This window comes from Marmota flaviventris, chromosome 13 (assembly GCF_047511675.1).
Source record: "Marmota flaviventris isolate mMarFla1 chromosome 13, mMarFla1.hap1, whole genome shotgun sequence".
NCBI classification, from domain to species: domain Eukaryota; kingdom Metazoa; phylum Chordata; class Mammalia; order Rodentia; family Sciuridae; genus Marmota; species Marmota flaviventris.
Window position 1 is genome coordinate 42,193,940 of NC_092510.1, and position 19,010 is coordinate 42,212,949.

At 40.9% G+C, this 19,010-nt stretch overlaps 1 protein-coding gene across 1 annotated transcript in view; it reads right to left on the reverse strand.

The window, feature by feature from the left end:
* Positions 1–648: 648 nt before the first annotated feature.
* The window catches only part of Gldc (glycine decarboxylase), an 88,252-nt gene continuing 69,890 nt past the window's right edge, over positions 649–19,010 (reverse strand). The window contains exons 19-25 of the mRNA XM_027943075.3: positions 18,327–18,439; positions 17,231–17,372; positions 14,519–14,630; positions 6,780–6,875; positions 3,488–3,660; positions 2,232–2,312; positions 649–1,335 (exon numbers count right to left, since the gene is read on the reverse strand). Of these exons, the coding sequence (XP_027798876.1) occupies positions 1,192–1,335; positions 2,232–2,312; positions 3,488–3,660; positions 6,780–6,875; positions 14,519–14,630; positions 17,231–17,372; positions 18,327–18,439 (861 nt within the window). The 3' untranslated portion in view covers positions 649–1,191. The remainder of the gene's footprint in view (positions 1,336–2,231; positions 2,313–3,487; positions 3,661–6,779; positions 6,876–14,518; positions 14,631–17,230; positions 17,373–18,326; positions 18,440–19,010) is intronic.

Here is a 19,010-nt window from a genome sequence, read left to right on the forward strand (position 1 = left end):
GAGCAAGTACTTGATAATTATCAAGAGCACCTCAAATATTTGCTTTTGGGGGGAGAAAGTCATGGCAGGCATGCTAGTTGCCTACCCAAAACCTATTCCCCTTTCCTTTCACAAAGTGCTGATTTTGTCTGGGGCAGTAGGGTGCCCAGGTAAAAGACCTCCCCTTAGTCCCTTGTAGTTAGGAGTGGTGATCTGAAACAATACTGGCTGGTTAAAAGTAAGGAGTTCCTAGATGGACCTTCTTGAAAAGCACTTCAAAAGAGACAAAACTTCAATAGAATGTGCCTTTTGCTCTTTCCCCTCATTCCTATCTTAAAGGGCTATGTGATACCTGGATGTGCAGTAGTCATTTTGAAATGTAAAGGCAGGCAGAACAGCAAGACTGACAGAGCATCAGCCCTTGGCTGGTTAGCTCTGGACTTAAAAAAAAAAAAGCTGCTATTTAAATTGAAATTCTGTACTTGAATTTTAGTTACATGCATCCCAACACAATTCTAAATGGTCAAAGTAACCTTCAATGGTGACCAGGACAAGCAAGCTTTCTTTAGCCAAAGGCAAAACAGATAATATAACTATGGCTCTTGGGTTGGGTACTCTTGTTGCTCTTCAGTTCCCCCTGAATCTGGAGTGTGATAGGGTAAAATTATAAAATGGAGGGCATTCTTCAAATTGAATTGTTTATTAGAATACTAATAAATGCAGATAAAAAATCCACACACAGAAAATGAACACACTTAAATGCTATTACAGATTAGGCAAATTAGTCAGGAAAAAAGTTCTTCAGTAGATATAAAATGTAAACATTTGCCCTGGGATTTCCCACAGATGGCATAGTCCATGAGGACTTATTTGGAACAAAAATGTGACTATTGAATTTCCAGTAAAGCCTCTAACTTCTGCAAACTTGCCACATTGAAAAAGTTCCTAGCACACTCAAATTTTTCTATGCAAAAAAATAAATGGCTTCCAATCAACTGGATACAGAGTATTGAAGCAAAAAAAACCAGACTTCCAACAGTCAGCTGCCACTCACTATGCTAACTGTATTTACATTAACCTTGAGAGAGATTATAAAAATATAAAGTACATAAAACCCTTACTTGAGCCTGGGTGGGAGATGAAATATTTATTGCTTATCAAATGCTCCAGGGAGAGACATCAACTTGGTAGCTTGAACTTAGGGAGAGAATATTAAGAAGAAGCTCTCTTCTGTTCAGAAAATGGGGACTCATAAACTTCCATGGGTGGGCAGGTACAGACCAGGTGCTGATCTCCATATATGTCATCAATCCGGGCAATGGTTGGCCAGAATTTGTTCTCTGGTTTCACAAAGGGCTGGAAAGGACAAAAGATGAAAATACTAGGGGATATTGTGAGCGTATGTTCTTGGGGAAAAGGAAGGCGCAAAGATATTCCCACAGCCCAAAATACCATTAGCCCAACAAGTACTAAAAGCTATTCTGTCAAAAACAACAAACATCCAGTGCAGTGGTGCACACCTATAATCCCAGGAACTCAGGAGGCTAAGGCAGGAGGATCACAAATTCAAGGCCAGCCTCAACAACTTAGCAAGGCCCTATGCAACTTAGGGAGGCCCCACCTCAAAATGCAACATAGAAAGGGCTGGTATGTTGCTCTCTAGGTTCAATCCCCAGTACCCCCAAAAAACTTCAACTTTTGCCTTAGTAGTGGCAATCCTATAATCCCACAACTTGAGGCTGAGGCAAGAGGTTAGCAAGCCAGCCTCAGAACATAGCAAAAACCTGTCTGGGACTGGGGCTGTAGCTCAGTGGTAGGATGCCCCTTGGATTCAATCCCCAGTAATGCATTAAAAAAAAAAAAATTCCAACATTTGAGCCTTGTCCCTATGTCACTCCCAACAGACTACAGAGTACCTTCTTCATATAATCTGTAAGAAGGCAGAGTGCACTTGGGTCCATTTTTTGTTGAATGGCAGTAGAAAACATGTTAATCACAGAGATCCCCTAATATTCAGCTTTCTTCTGTACCTCTGTTACTGTGGGTTCCAAACCTGTGGTGAATGTCCTACTTCTGACCTCAGGCACTGAAGCCAGGGCCTTTGCCCTGTGTTCATCACGACCCACCTATCACAAGGTGTGCCATATAGGGTTTCTCTAATGAGGCTGTAGGAAAAGGATCCCTCAGGAGATGTGGCTTAGGCAAGTAAACACCAACGCAATTGCCACATTCAGCTTCAGAGGAGAACTTACAAGTGGGAATGCCGCCACCTCTCTGGAATATGGACGATCCCAGTGGGAGGATGTGACACAGGTCAAGGTGTGTGGAGACATCTGAGAGAGACAAGGATGACAGTCAGCAGTGCACTGCCTTCTGCTCTACGCAACAGTCCTCGAGCTTCTGCTGGAAGCCCAGCGAGAGGAGTTGTCTTTCAATTTGGGGGATAGGAAAATTTTTGATGATATATTTCAATTATTAGAAGGGTAGGTAATAATAAGCATATCTACCACCCAGCAAGGTGACACGAACATTTTTTCATACTTGCTTCACCTTTTAAACTAAGACATTACATAGTTAAAGCTGTAACTCCCCTCTGCAACTCATTGCTTGCTCTCCTCATCAGTGATAATCACTGTCCTGAATGTAGTGCTTATCAGTCTCATGTTTTTAACATTAATAAACAGCAAATAGCACAATTTGGCTCATTTTTAAACTTATCAATCTTTGAGAACCATTCTCCATCTGTTTCTGTAACTCAGTATTATGTTCTTTGAGATATCTATTGCCATTTTTAAAAATAGTCTAAATCCTGGAAGAATCAATATCTGGGGAGAAAAAAGAAATGACAGTAAAAATATATTCCTCACATTTAGCAAGGGCCTGCCTTCTCTTAGGCAGTGGCCCCTACATGCCAACTTGCCTTAGTTCCTTGTTTTCTAGCTTAGAGCCACGGAGATACAACCATAGCCTTCATGGTATGTTCCATTCATGGTTCTCCAGCCCAATGTCTGGACCTAACCAAAACTTAAGACCCTAACCAGATATAAAATTAACATGCTATAGAAGAGGTAGGGTAATGCCTAACAAACTTTTCTCCAATATGGCTCATATACACTGCAAAACATCCAGGGCAGATCAAATGTTCTCAGAGGCCACTGTTCCAATACAAGAATTTGTATTTATACAGTTAGAATTTATGCACTTCTGATTTATGCCATCATTTCACTACAATGCATGAGAGACTTAGAAGGATAAGAATGCTTCAAGTCCTTCAGTATCCACTGCCTCCTTTGGCAATCCGTTGGGTACATGTAGGTATGTAGCTCCCACCCCAACATTATATCCGAGGAATCAGTTTGCTCAAGAAATGGACTACACCTTCTCAGAAGAATTATCTTATTCTAGGCAAGACTATCTTCAGATGAGAGTTCAGTAGTTGCCAGCAGACTGTCCAGACACCATTTCCTACTCTATGGGACATCTGAATAAAGTATCAGCGCTGACGCACCTTTAATGGATTGACCCTAGGGTCGATGCGGCCCTCTTCAATGTCAGCAATTTCCTGCCGAATGTTGATCATGGCATCACAGAATCTGTCCAGCTCTGCCTTGTCTTCTGACTCAGTGGGCTCAACCATGAGGGTTCCTGCCACAGGCCAGGACATGGTGGGGGCATGAAATCCTGAAAAGGGAGATAGAAGAACTTGACTCATTTACTTTGGCCTCCCCTTATAATTTACCCAAAGGAAATCATCAAATAAATGTGTGCACACATACATGCATCTATACATGTATACACATGCATACTGCACATATACATGGGTACACACAAATATACATGGAAATTCATCTTAGCACAGTTATTCAAAGAAAAACTTAGGATATAAGCTAATTTCCAGCAATAGGAATTGGCTAAATAAATTTTACAGGACACCCATACAATAACTGTGAAAGCATTCAAAAATATATAAATTAATATTTGTTAAATTGGGTAAAACTTCAAAATTAGGTGTAAAAAAAAAGTTACTTATTACCCCACTTTGGTAAAATGACAACAAAAAAGACAAATACTAATGTTAACAGAGGTTATCACCAGGTTTCATTTTGTGTTTTAGGCTCTTTGAGACTGGATATAGCTCAGTGGTAGAGCATGTGCTGAGCATTCACAAGGCCATGGATTATCCCCAGCATGCACACACAAACACGCGCACATCCCCTCCCCCCCCCCCAAAAAAAAACACCTTTCTGCAATGATCATACCTTACTTACAAATAACAGAAATAAAAATATAGCCTATACAAATTTAAGTTACATATTGTCCCCATTTTTGTAAGTGAGGAAACTGAGACTTGGTCAGTACAGGGAAAGCATGAATGCAGCATGAGGTGTTTCTGTTTCCAAAAGTTTTTATACGTAAGATGAATCAATAAGAAATATTAACAAAAGATTTCCTGAACAAAAGCAAACAACATTTTTACATTTTTCTGTGGAAAAAAATAATAAAAAATTTTGAGGGTGGTGCTGGGGAATGGAACCCAGGGCCATGTGCATGCTACCTGTGCACTCCTCCACTGAGCTACATTCTCAGCCCTACATTCTCAGTCTGTGAGACTTTTAAAAGAAAGAGTAACTCCAAGGCTGATAACACCTGTCAACTAATCTTGCCCCAGACTTCAGTGGTTCCCCAATTCTGGCATGCGTTAATGATGTGGAGTGTTATAGTAATGTCTGCATACCATAAAGATTTATGTCCCCAACATTTTATTATAAAAATTTTCAAACATACAGATAATTTGAAAGCACTGTAGGTGAGTACCCAAATACCTATCACTAGATTCTATAATGTTTGCTTTATCACATTCATCCAGCTTATTTTTGATGCATTGCAATCATCATATACTTAGCTCTCTAATATTTCAATATGCATATCATTAACTAGAATTCAATATTTAGTCACACATTTTTGAGAAAATCTTCAATAAAATGCACAATCTTAACTGTACCCTTTAATGAATTTTAACAAATGCATACACTTGTGTCACCCAGCCAGTAAAGGACTGTTTATTTTTTAATAATAATCTGATTTCATTGAAGTCTACCCTCAATTTACTGTGTGAGCAAATTCAGTCCAACATTTTTAGTGGTCTCCATATCTGAAACTGTCAGAGATGTTTTCAGAGGACATTTCTGGATCTAGACCTTGGTTCAGGAAGTCCAGGGTAGGAGCTGAATCTTAGATTCTGAAAATGAGTCTGATAATTAGTTTGGCCTAAGACAGTATATCCCAAACTTGTCTGAAAAGAGACAGTGGGCACTTGTAAAATATATAGATTAAATCCAGATTCAGTGTTTATGGCTAAGATCAGAACCTGTGTTGTTAATTTCATTTTCCAACTCAATTTTTTTTGGTGGGGAAGGGCAATACCAGGGATTGAACTCAGGGGCACTTGACCACTGAGCCACATCCCCAGCCCTATTTTGTATTTTATTTAGAGACAGGGTCTCACTGAGTTGCTTAACACCTCACTTTGCTAAGGCCTGCTTTGTACTCTTGATCCTCCTGCCTCAGCCTCCTGGCCACTGGGATTACAGGCATATGCCACTGCACCTGGCTCCAACTCATTTTTTTTTCCCCAACTCTCATTTATTAACACATGTGCTGAGTGCTGAGGAACCTGGGCTTTGGACAAGTATGGAAATTCTATCAAACATCAAAATAGTATCCAAATTGGGAGAGAAAATATGACTTGGACACAGTGAGTTGTGACATCAGTTGCTACCTCTCTCTTAGACTTTTCTCTGTTGATGTGGTGTAATTAGGTGTGGGATGTAAACAATGCATGCAAGAATTGAAAATCTTCATCTCAACTGGCTATTACTCAATCCCTGGCTGGGTGAGTGAATCAGAAGAACAGAGTTAGTTCTACTATCAGGTAATGGGAGATACAGTTGCTAATTTTATTGGTAACAGCTTTCTTTGGTTTTTCCATTTATTATCAGTGTAATTCTACATAATATCATTCGAGAGGAGTTAATCATACATGCAGGACTCCCATTATGATGTAATAGCAAAACTACTAAAATTTTCACATTCCTTCTTAAAACAAGACATTAAAATTCAGACAGCTCTCCACATCCCTCCAAAGGCAAAGTTCTCCCCACCTTAGCCTTTCTGTGGGTTGAAGGATCCTTGATATTATTCATAGTGTCATTAAGAAAATGTAATTATAATGAGGATGTGGCGAATAAGGGATCTAAGCTTCTCAAAATACTTTGGAGAAAGCTGAGTTTTTGTGAAAAGCATATCACCTATTTCTTCATTTCCGGAAGCAGCTGCAACGGCTGTGCCTTGGCCACAGTGGTTGTGTAACTCCAGAGCTATGTGTCTCTTAACACTTCTACAGGTCACCTGCTCTGTTTCCTTCCCTGTTCCACCAGCTTACCTTTTCATGGACCCCGTATTTAATAGGAATGGGAGAGAAGTAGGAATTTATGAGAAACACAGAAAAGGCACAATAATCCTTTTCTTTGGCATTTGAAAATCTAACTATTATGACTCCCTTTCTTGGCTCTGATGCATCCAAGAGGCATGTTTTAATGTCTTTCAAAGGGCAGGAGTGTAGCAATAGAAGAAAATTTTTTCATTATTAAAGGTTGCCAATAACCCTAGACTCCCAATTTATCCCATGAATAAGGATGCTGTGGTGCCTGAACATTCCATTTGTTTTTTGAGGAACTGGTCTGTAGCCAGAAGGGACAGCTGCATGAATGTCAGAAGCTACTTACCCTAAGTCCACTTACCATAATCTTGAAGCCTCTTGGCCACATCCACAGCATCAATATTTGCTGACTTTTTGAAGGGTCTTGTGTCCAAAATAAACTCATGAGCCACAAAACCTGTTCAGGGCCCCCCCCCCCAAAAAAAATTGTTTCACTTCAAGATTAGCATCAGCTTGTTTTGCCCAAACAAATAATTTAGCTCTTTCTGCATATTAGTGAGGACCAAGAAGCTACGAGCACTTGGTAAGTTTATAGCTGGCAATGAAGAATTCATTGACTCTAATTACATGTGTGTCTGATTTTATTTCACTACCCACCCATGAGCCTGATCACAGCTGATGGGAAGTGGGAGGCATTACTGGAACATTCAGCAGGAGGTATAAGGAGATAAGATTATTTCTACTCTGAGGACCTAAAATCTACTTGCAATAATTAAATATAACATTGTAGTCCTGATCCTTTTAAACTTTTTAATATTTATTGTTTTAGTTTTCGGCAGACAAACATCTTTGTTTGTATGTGGTGCTGAGGATCGAACCCCGGCCGCACGCATGCCAGGCGAGCGCGCTACCGCTTGAGCCACATCCCCAGCCCCTCCTGATCCTTTAAACAAAATATTTCTAGAGCCAAAGATCCACACAGACTTTTTTTTTTTAGCAACTTTACCCTCATCATGGACTAACAGTTTCTTCTGGATGTGTGTAAATATATATTAAATATATGTCCATAGGACACATACAGGATTTTATATAATTCTTCAAAAGAGCTTTGGTGTTAGCATGCAGACTGAGAATTAGAGATAGGTCCTATCAAATAGTACACTGAAGTGGCAAGGAAGCAGTGAGGTACAGTCCGCATGGGCAGTTCACTTTGTTCTAATTTGAACGCAGATGAGCTTCTGACCACCCCTCCATTGTCAATTAAAAAAAAAAAAAAAAAAACAGTCTACGGGGCCAGGCCAGTGGCACATGCCTATAATCCCAGCAGCTGAGTCTGAGGCAAGAGGATCACAAGTTCAAAGCCAGCCTCAGCAAAAACTAGGGGCTAAGCAACTCAGTGAAATCCTGTCTCTAAATAAAATACAAAATAGGGCTGGGGATGTGGCTCAGTGGTTGAGTGCCCCTGAGTTCAATACCCAGTACAAAAAAAAAAAAAAGTGAGTTAATACTTGAAAACAGAAATTTCTGGGGGCTTCCCAAATTCTACAGTCCACCAACTGATGAGTTCTCTTAAGAGAAATTTCTAATCTCTAATATTGTGAGACAATAACGTATCCAACTTGCTTTCCTGACTCTCAGGAAATAAAGAAATAGTGAATCCACTTATGAGCAGAACAGACAAAACTTCCCAAGCCTGTCAAGAATAGCTCCAGTCACTAACAACCCCTGCAGATGGTCTGTGAACTGCTCTGAAGAAACATGAAAGAATTGGTTTTGTTTGGGTGGGGAAAGTATGAGAACCCAAGACACTGAATACACTAAAACTGTTTGTTTTTAAAATACAGTTTCTAACAACAGTGAATTGGTCAAGAGTGTGATTCAAAAACAGAAAGTTCTATTCAAGAGTAGGTAAACTTGAGGGGAGGAGGGGTGCCAAAAAGCAATAGCCATGAGAATGCTCAAGGAGAACACCAGGAGAATACTTAAGAGCTTATCAACTATTTATTTCAGTGCCCTGCTATACTATCCTACCTTTGGAGTCCAGTGTCAGCCTTTGCCCTTTCTCTGAACCTCTGGCTGCCACTAGGTCATTAAACTATGGCAATGACAGAAAGAAGAAGGCTAATGGAAGCTCACTGCTGTGAAGGACATGCAGACAGCAGGAAGGCAGTGATGCCCATAAGGGGGAGAGGAATTGCTTGTTGGCAGGCGGAGAGGAGAGTCTTCCAAGCAAGGGTTCAGTAAAAGCTGAAAGCCCAACTTAGCATGGCTAATACCAAGACTTCATCTGCTGAGGGCCCACCACAGCCAAGTGGTTTGGGAAGAGCTCCATTTTTAAAATGAGGTTCAGATGTTATTGTCTAAATCCGTATTCTATTACATTCAAATGGAAACTTGTGGAACATCAGCATGTCTATCTCTACTTGAGCCCCGAAAAGGATGAAATTTAAACTTGGCAGCCATCAGAGACCAGATACCAAGATATTCATCTTTGCAACTTTTAGGAGAAAGATAAACTTCCTATGGCATTTTGTTGAGTCAGGACAATCTGAAGTAGAAACTGTATAAAATGATTAGTGCAAGTTTTCATTTTCACCAAGTAGCTATTTTTAGCTATGCCTAATTAACTATAGCTTAAGACAAAGGAACATGAAAGAGATAAGAAAAGTGGATGATGGAAAAGCAAAAGAAAAGTGACTTAGTTCTGTTGGTACCACCTCCCCTCCTGCCAATTGTCTTGGGAGGCTGAAAACAAAGGAATATGCTGTGGGAAAATAGGGCTTCCATAAAGCCTTTCTTTCTTTTTTTTTTTTTTTTATGTTTTAGTTGTAGTTGGACACAATGCCTTTATTTTATTTATTTATTTTTATGTGGTGCTGAGGATTGAACCCAGGGCCTCGAACATGCTAGGCGAGCGAGCACTCTACCACTGAGCCACAACCCCAGCCCCCAAAAGCCTTTCTTAAGGGCAGCAACTGAACTTTGCTTGTCCTATGACCTCAGAGAAACTGCCTAGTAGTCAGTCATGGTAACACACATTTGTAATCTTAGGGTCTTAGGAAGCTCAGGCAACAGAATCACAAGTTTGAGGCCAGTATCAGCAACTCAGAAAGGCCCGAGCAGTTTAGACCATCTTGAAATTTTAAAAATAAAAGGGGGAGGGGGCTTTGGGCATGTAGCTCAGTTGTAAAGCACCCCAGGGTTCAATTCCCAGTAACCCCCTCCCCTAAAATAAGAGGTCACCTAGGAATATTGGAGCTGATTAGGCAATTATTTTGTAAAGCTTGGGTGGGCAATCAAAGCTCCTTCAAGCTCTTCAGTGGTAATTCAGGAATCATCATGAATAGAATCTAAATTTGGCTGTTTCCCTGAAAATGCAATCAGGTACACTAGACCCCTGGTCTCAGCAGGGTCACTTTGGACTGGGGATATAAGGGCCTAGGCCCTAAGGCCCCAGCCGATTTACAAAGCAGAGGCCACCTGGACAGGAATTTGCAAGTAGAGTTAGGTTTGTCTAGGGTAAAAAGCAGATAGGCATATAAGAAACTAAAATAATAAATCACTGGTATACTAATAAAGTTATCTCCTGCTGATGGGAACTCCATTCAGCTCACACAGGGAGCTGAGGACTTCCCATAAGATCAAAAACCTGCAAACTTTCTAAAATGCTTCCTTTAAAAATGTATCATCTTCCCTGAGGTGATTCCTTTCTTTTCTCATCCTAGCGGAATACATACTACTGCTCCTCCAGCCCCACCCTCACCCATGCTTGCCTGTTAACTTCCTTGTTTCAAAAAATCACAAGCAGTTTAGCTGGTATTCAAATCTCGAAAAGAAATGGCTCGTATAAAGGCAAGCCTGGAGTTGATTAAAATGATTGCCTCATAGTCAGACACAATTCCAAAGTCTTCGTTTGAGCTGGTAAACATGATTAAGACGAATGGCAGGCTTCTAATACTGCCATTAGACGTTTTAGAATACAACGTGTTCATTGGGAATGTTCCTGTTTGGCGCCCAGAGGAGGGACAGTGGTGATTGTTTTTAGGACCTAAAATACTAAGCCTCAAACTGTGTATTGAATGTGTTTACCAGACCAAATATGAGACAATTTTTAGTTTCACAAACTTTGGGATTGGATAATAAAGTCTGTACCAAATATTTCTGCTTGGAATGAGAAATATTATTTGTTATTTAATTCTGGAGTAAAATGTCAAAACAAATGGAAATTTCATCTATCTTTTTATACCACAAATTCCCCAGGACAGTGAGTGGGTTGGTGGGGGTGGTGAGGGGGTGTGGTCAGTCCCTGTGGTAAAGCTGTCATTTAAATCCTAAGCACATGGCTGTAATGGTCCCTCTCCCGCAGGGTGCCAACCACCCCACTCAGTTTAAATCGCATTCATTCTTTTTTGTTTTTAATTTTGATTTGTTATATGTGACAACAGAATGCATTACAATTCATATTACACATATAGAGCACAATTTTTCCTATCTCTGGTTGCACACAAAGTAGAGTCATGTCTTCTTACATGTACTTAGGGTAATGTTGACCATCGCATTCCACCATCTTTCCTACCCCTATGCCCCCCTCCCTTCCCCTCCATCCTCTCCCCTCTCTCCCCTTTTCCCCTTTGCCATATCTAGAGTTCATTTAATCCTCCCACCCACCCCACAGCATATTATGGATCAGCATCCTTAAATCAGAGAAATCATTCGGCATTTGGTTTTTTGGGATTGGCTAATATCACTTAGCACTATATTCTCCAGCTTCATCATTTACCTGCAAATGCCATATTTTGTTCTCTTTTTTTGCTGAGTAATATTCCATTGTGTATATATATGACATGTTCTTTATCCATTAATCTACTGAAGGGCATCTAGGTTGGTTCCACAGTTTAGCTATTGTGAATTGTGTTGCTATAAACATTGATGTGGCTGTGTCCCTGTAGTATGCTGTTTGTTTGTTTGTTTTACATTTATTTCATTGTAGATGAACACACAGTATCTTTATTTATTTTTATGTGGTGCTGGGGAATGAACCCAGTGCCTCACACATGCAAGGCAAGCACTTTATCACTGAGCTACAGCCTCAGCTTCTGTAGTATGCTGTTTTTAAGTCCTTTGGGTATAAACCAAGGAGTGGGTTAGCTGGGTCAAATGGTGGTTCCATTCCCAGTTTTCCAAGGATTTTCCATACAGCTTCCATATTGGCTGCACCAATTTGCAGTCCCATAAGCAATGTATGAGTGTTCCTTTTTTTCCACATCCTCACCAACACTTATTGTTGTTTGTATTGTTAATAGCTGCCATTATAACTGGAGTGAGATGAAATCTTAGTTTTGATTTGCATTTCTCTAATTTCTACAGATGTTGAACATTTTTTCATATATTTGTTGATTGATTGTATATCATCTTCTGAGAAGTGTCTGTTCAGTTCCTTGGCCCATTTATTGACTGGGTTATTTGGTTTTTTTGGTGTTAAGATTTTTGAGTTCTTCATAAATCCTAGAGATTAGTGCACTATCTGATGTGCATGTGGTAAAAATTCTATAGTCCTCCACTCCACCAGCAGAACTATCAAAGGGACTCAAATAATGGTACATCATACAATCAAATTAACATTTCAATAATCAGTATTTCATGCCATGGAAAATGCTCGTAAAAGAAAATTTTTAAAAATAGTATAAAAACTGTATTTTTTAATTGAATCAACATAGCCAATGTCAAAGAATATTTAATGCCATGGGGAAATGCTCCTGATATAAGAGGAAGTTTAAAAATAGGATTAAAATCTGTGTTTTAAACACAACCAGGACTGGGGCTGGGGCTCAGTAGTAGCGCACTTGCCTGGCAAGTGTGAGGCACTAGGTTTAATTCTCAGCACCACATATAAATAAATAATAAATAAAGGTCTATCAACAACTTAAAAAAATACTTTAAATACATATTAAAAAAATAAATATGACCAATTGTGTAAAATAAAGATGAAAAGGAAAATAGCAGAATATTAATAGCTGGCTATGCCTGACTGACAGAGGCATGGACCATTTAATTTTCCTTCATGCTTTATTTTCCAAAATGTCCATGTTGAACAATACACATTATTTATATAATCAGACTGAATATTTATGCTAATCCTTAAAGCTCAACAAGCAAGATACATATCACACAGGAGCTACATTTCAGTTAATTAGTAGCTCTAGCAGCTTCTTTAGCACCTACCTCAGAAGCATCTTCTCATGTAGTTTAGAAACTTACTGCCTACCACTTTTTTTTTTTTCCCCTCCTGGGACCAGGGAGAGGGGGGCATTCCTAACCAGAACTTCTATATATATTTAGTTTTTTCCTATTTTCAAACTCCCAAACCACCCCTTTGGATACATATTTATAAGGTGAGACCTGCCTTTAAATTAAAGATCACAGGTGCAGATGTACACTCTGCCTGGCTGGAGAAACCAAGAGCCCAGGAAGGGCCTGGTTGCTATTGCCCAGATCTGGCCTGCTGGTGCCTAGCTTCTCTCTGCTGGTCTCTGTGTCTGCTCAGCTCTCATTCCAGGGCCACAGCCAGCTTTCCAAAGGTCCACTTGGTTCTTGGTTTCAGCCTTTCCCACTCAAGATGACCCTATTCTCCCATCTATTATTCTATTGTAGTTTCACTGTCCCTTCATAGACTTTCCTCTGGCAGCTTAAAATCATATTGCTTTCTGTTTAAAAATAATACATGACTACATAACTTTTATGTTGAAACACCCCAATCCCCTTTCACTACCAAACTTCTAAAGCACAAAAGCTTCTCCTTTCTCCTTCCCAATCCCACATCAAGATCTCAGTCCATTTCCATCTGGTGTGTGCCTCACCATTTGCCCAAACTACTTTCACAGGGTACCAAAGTCTTCTTAATTATTGAAGTCAAAGGTTCTTTTAAAAACTCATAAAATCAGATTTGTCACTCATACCTCAATAAAGCTGTAGAAAAATATGAATTCATGAAATAAAATCAGCTCCTCACTGTCTATAGTCTCCCTTTCCTTGTCACGCAACGTCACACACATTTATCTGTTGACTGCATGTGACAGGCCAGGTATGGGTGCTGGAGAAATGAAACAGACAGACTGCATCCTGGGTTCCTCTCCAAGACTCTGTTCTTCAACTCTGTGGTCATGGCCAATGTCTAAATGTCTACCTGGCTCTTGGTTCCATCACCTTCCATCACTTCTAGGGTGACTTTGTTCCCCCACTTACCTAGACCTTTTGTTGTAAGCCTATAAGGTTTACCTAAGATTTCTCTTCATACTCAACTAATCAGTAAATACAGCCAACCAATTCTACTTCTAAAGAGCAGCTTTCTTCCTTGCCACAGTCTTAATGATCTATGGTAATAATCTCCTAATGAATCCTGTAGCACTCCCCCTTCCCCCCACCAAGACTCCACCCACCCAGGCAACTCTTGCTTCTCTGGCTTGCTCCTGTAGCAGGGATCTTACCTGCTACTTTTCCTTCCAGATTCATTTCAACAAGCTCCTTCCAGAAGGGTCTCTCTACTATTCCACCCTGCCTTACCCAATCTGAGCGGCTCCACTTTTTGGAAGCAGACATATAGCATTTTGTGATAACCAGCTCATAGTATTATGCATACGCATCTCTCAGTGGTGTGTGTTCCTTGTTGAAATGGGCTGTGTAGACTAAGTGCCTTGGATAGCCTTCTTACAGTAATACTATTAACTATCCAAAGTTATTTTCAAGAACTTTATACTTGCTGGGCACAGTGGTGCATGCCTGTAATCCCAGTGGCTCAGGAGGCTGAGACTGGAGGATCATGAGTTCAAAGCCAGCCTCAGCAACTTAGAGAGGCTCTAAGCAACTCAGGGAGACCCTGTCTCTAAATAAAATATAAAAAGGGGCGTAGGGTAGGGGTGTGGCTCAGTGATTAAGAACCCCTGGATTCATCCCCAAAAACAAACAAACAAAAAAATAAACAAAACACCCAACTCTATACTTTTCTCTAGTATGTGAAATAGAAATCTCCCGCTCACGTCACAAGTCAACTTAGTTAGGCCAAGGAAAAAACCAAGGTGATGATAATCTAAAGTTGATACTTACCTCTTGCACCCCTAAAAAGGACTCTATAGTGTTTTTCTAATCGCTTCGCCATGTAGTTGGCATTTAATATAGCAATTTCTGTGGCCTGTTTAAGGCCTTTGCCTCCCATCATCTGCAACAAAAAGAAAAAAAGCCATCAACAGGTGAACCCAATGATCAAGATACTAATCAGACAGCCCCAGATAAACCTCACCCAAAAAAGATGTCAGCCTACCATAACTCTCTGGATTAAAGATGAATGGAAAATCCTAAGAAAGATATCTGTCTTTTCAGAGCCTGAAATAATTTTTCAATCACTACCTCTACTTCCCCAACCCTCCAACACCATGCTGGGGATTGAACTCAGGGGCACTTTACTACTGAGTTATATTGCCAGTCCTTTTAATTTGTATTTTGAGACATGGTCTTGCTAAATTGCTATAGGTCTCACCAAGTTGCTAAGGCTGGCCTTGAACTTGCAATCCTCCTGCTTCAGCCTCCTGAGTCACTGAGATTATAGACATATGACATTGTACCCAGCTACATTTTTTATTATAGTAACACAGTCTACAACAGAGCAAAGTTCATGCTGACTACTACGTTATTTAAAGTGAAAAAATAACTGTTCGTAGATACAGGTATTTTGAGGTAGTTTTTTTGTTTGTTTACTGTGAATTTAAGATATTTCGATAATTGCTAGGAGTTCCATGAGATCTTGGTCAAAATCTTCATTGAATCAATTTTGTACAATCTGTTTTCCTATTGTCTACAGAGAAGCCCATTGATTTTTAACAAGTACCAGGTTCAATCTTACTCTATTCTGATGGTTATTAAGTCCCTGTGATCATAGGAGGAAATGCCATGACTAGCAAAGAGCTTAAAATCAAGACTCTCAATTTTCACCATCTCCTTTCTTCCCCAAGAATCTCCTCTACTATGGAGCCTCAATATATATTATATATGTAACTAATATAAAGTAAACGAGAAATCACCAAAGAAAGCAAGAGTGGTACCAAACTCCACAGTAAGGAGAGGACACATGTCCTCAGGCATGTGTCCTGAGTAAAGAATGCCTAGAGTAAAAGTTAGAATTTGACTGAAAACTTAAAAATGGGCAGAATTTGGAGAGGCAAAGAGAAAAGGGGAGGCACCCCAAGTGAGAAAAAAAGAAAAAAAACCAAGTGTGGAAGGCGGCACATGCTTGTCATCTGGGAGTCACTGTAGGACAAGGTGGATTGTGACTACACCTTCTAAGCCTCAAAGCTTCCTTAAGAAGAGTGTGGCCCTGTTCAGCCAGCCTCTGCCTTTGCACATACATCTCAAAGTCACCAAGCATCTTTTTCAAAATGCTGACAGTTCCAGATCAAGCCCACATATTCTGAATTTTGTTCTCCCTGAGATGGGGCCAAGGCATATGGCATATGCTAGTGAGAACCAGCAGTAAAGACAGTAGGAAGCAAGAGAGGCTTGTGGGACTTCAGTCTTGCGGTCCTGTGGGACTGTCCAAGAAGGATCACAGCAGGGAGAGAAGAGGCTCCTGCTAGAGTACAGGAGATAAATAACAACAACCTGAAATAAGAAAAAGCCCCAGGTCAGAGGACTAGCTTAAACACTACTTTATTTATTTAGTGTTTAAACTGAGACTTTGTCTGGTGTTCCAGGCATATGGCCAAACCAGCCTCAGGACATTTATTTTCTATATGTGGGAAATCATCTCCAACCCAACTATGTCCATACAAATAACCCAGATTTAAAGAATCCAGGGATCAAAGGGAAATGGGAACTTGATTCAGTTTGCAAAGAAACAGACCTTTATTCCGACTGTTTTTGTTACGACTCTTTGCAAAACAACTTTGAGTATCATTTTTAAAAGCACATTCTAGTCTCTTGATTCTGCAGAATTGTTCTAGCTTCCAAGAAACTTTTCATTAAGAATCATAAATGCCACACTGTTCATGAATAACAGCCACCCCACAGAGTCATCCCGCGTGATCTGCTTAGCTGAGTTTGGGGTATTGTTCCACCAGTAGCCACCCTTCCTTTAATGAGGGCCACTGCTTTGAGGAATCTGCTCTAATTAGCAGGTTACACAACATTCCTATCCACAGGCTTGACAGTCAGGAGGTGGGCAGGCCATTTTGAACACAAGCTGTATAAAATAAACTCTGGTCCCAGTATTTTTTTGGAGAAAGACAAAGGAAGGAAGCCTGGTCTCTGAAAAAGTCTAATTACCCCTAAAAACGCAGCTCCACAAGTCCTAAAGGGCAGAGAGCTTTTGGAAACCACTACAAAGGCAAATCTCCACTACTTTTCAAGTTATCCTCCAGGTCACCAAGAAATATAAAGTAAAGTGAGATTTGTCCCTAAAATTTATCCCAGGATCTCAACAAAGTGTAATAATTAGTATGTGCACTTGCAAGAGGCTGTCTAAATCTTACAGGAAACCAAATGATGCGGCCAGAACATCCACATGACTCATGGAACTTAACTGTGTCTGGAAAAATATATCTGGTTCGTCAGTTTCTCTGATGTTAAACCCACTATGAGAACCCAAAGGAAATAGCATAATGAAGAAGAGATGAATTTTAGCAGATCTCTTCAAGGAGGTTTCTCCCACCTAGGCATCAGCAGTGTCACTGAACAACATCTCGCATCATGAATTTCTTCATTTTTAACCCAAGAAGGAAGTGTGCAGTCTCCAGTTCTCCACCCACACATATCCTCAAGTCTCACCTTAATATAAGCCCAGGAAATGGGCAAGATGGAACTAGATCCCCACGGGGCTGCACTGACGGTCCCCACAGGCCAGGTGTCCTCATTCGGCTTTACTGCAATGATGGGATGATTGGGCAGAAAGGGGACAAGATGCTTCTTCCTGTATTTTTTGTAAGCAGACATTCAGAAGATGTTAAAAGATCCAGTTGAACTACACAGGCAAGTATTGGGCCCTTTCAAGAAGCCTTATTGTTAGTGGAGGAACTTAACTATGGAAGGGACCTGATATCTGCCAAGAGGCTGGCAACAAGGCAGGAAGGAACCAGGAAGAGTTCCTTCCTTCCTCCTCTACCAGCCATGAGAGTCCCAGAAGTTCACCCAGTGGTGGACGATTCAGCAGGGGTAGCATGCAGAGCCATGGGCTCCAGGTGTGGAACATCCCAGTTCTGGCCCCACCACACACACACACACACACACACACACACACACACACATCTATGGGGCATAGAAGAGTGCTAAGGAGGAGATGCCCCAGGACCTGTACCTTGGAAGCCAGTACATAACCACCCCCACCCACACACACACACACACATACGGAGCTGATGCACGGGGGATCATCTGCTTACTATAATAACACTAATCAAAGAGAAAAGCAAGAGAGCCAGGATCCCATTAATCCTGAAAACTGGCCCCTCTGGCCCACATTTTTGGAATATGGAAGAAGATCCAGAAGTGGCTACTGTCACCACAGTATAAAAGCTGACGAGGATTCTGTCTGTCTGTCTTATTATGACTTCATCCAATTGTTTCCAGCACTTCCAGGTGCCAACACTTAGTTCTAACCCCTAATATTCCAGTGAAGTTTCCCGTCCCTTCCTCTGTTAATAAACCTACTGTCTACGCACAATTGGGAGCTCAGCTAGGCCAAACATTGTGGGTATGAAAATCTAATTACGCTCTTCTTTGGACATACCCCAAAAGCACTCCTTTCACTGGTCCTCGCCCAGCCCCCACATACTAAGGCATCCTCGACACTTGAAGACCTCGATGGGAAAAACAGTTTGGGGCCATTCTGTCTCCAGGGCCAACCTGAAACCAGTGGCCCAGAACTCACACTCCAATGGGCCCCATGCCAGGGCCACCTCCTCCATGGGGAATACAGAAGGTCTTGTGAAGATTTAGGTGTGAGACATCAGACCCAAAGTCTCCAGGACGACAGATTCCCACCTACCACAAAGAGAAAGAGCCAGAAGTAAGTATCAAGAGCTTGGCAGGGCCCTCTGCAGCAAAGACCAGGACCTTTTGGTGCTGCCTCTCCCACTGAAAGGCAGGCAGAGCAAGCCACATCCATGGTGTTCACAGAAATGTCCTTCATGCTGGCTCACTTCTGCTGTTGAAACTGCCATCCTACAGAGTAGCTGTAGTTTCTATGGAAACAGCAACTGACCCTTTAGCCCAATTGAGATTTTAAAATATAGATTTGAATACACAGTATATTTCTAATTATCTGCTCCAAAAGAAGTAGTAAGAAGTGTCATTAATCCAAAAAAAGACATGATCTCTTTGTTATTAAAATAGGCGACTTCCCTGCTCCCCAGCAGTTCTTCCTCTTCTGCAGGTTCAGATACGGGTACTATGCACATTATCAAATGCCCCTTCAGCCTCATTGATGTAAGGGCCTAGAGGGCCACCAAAGAGGAAGCTGAACTGAGGGAGCAGGAATGAAGCTGCCGTTCTCCTGAGATGATCCAGATACAGACCTTGACATCCAACTGGCATTTCTGCCCCTTTGGCATTA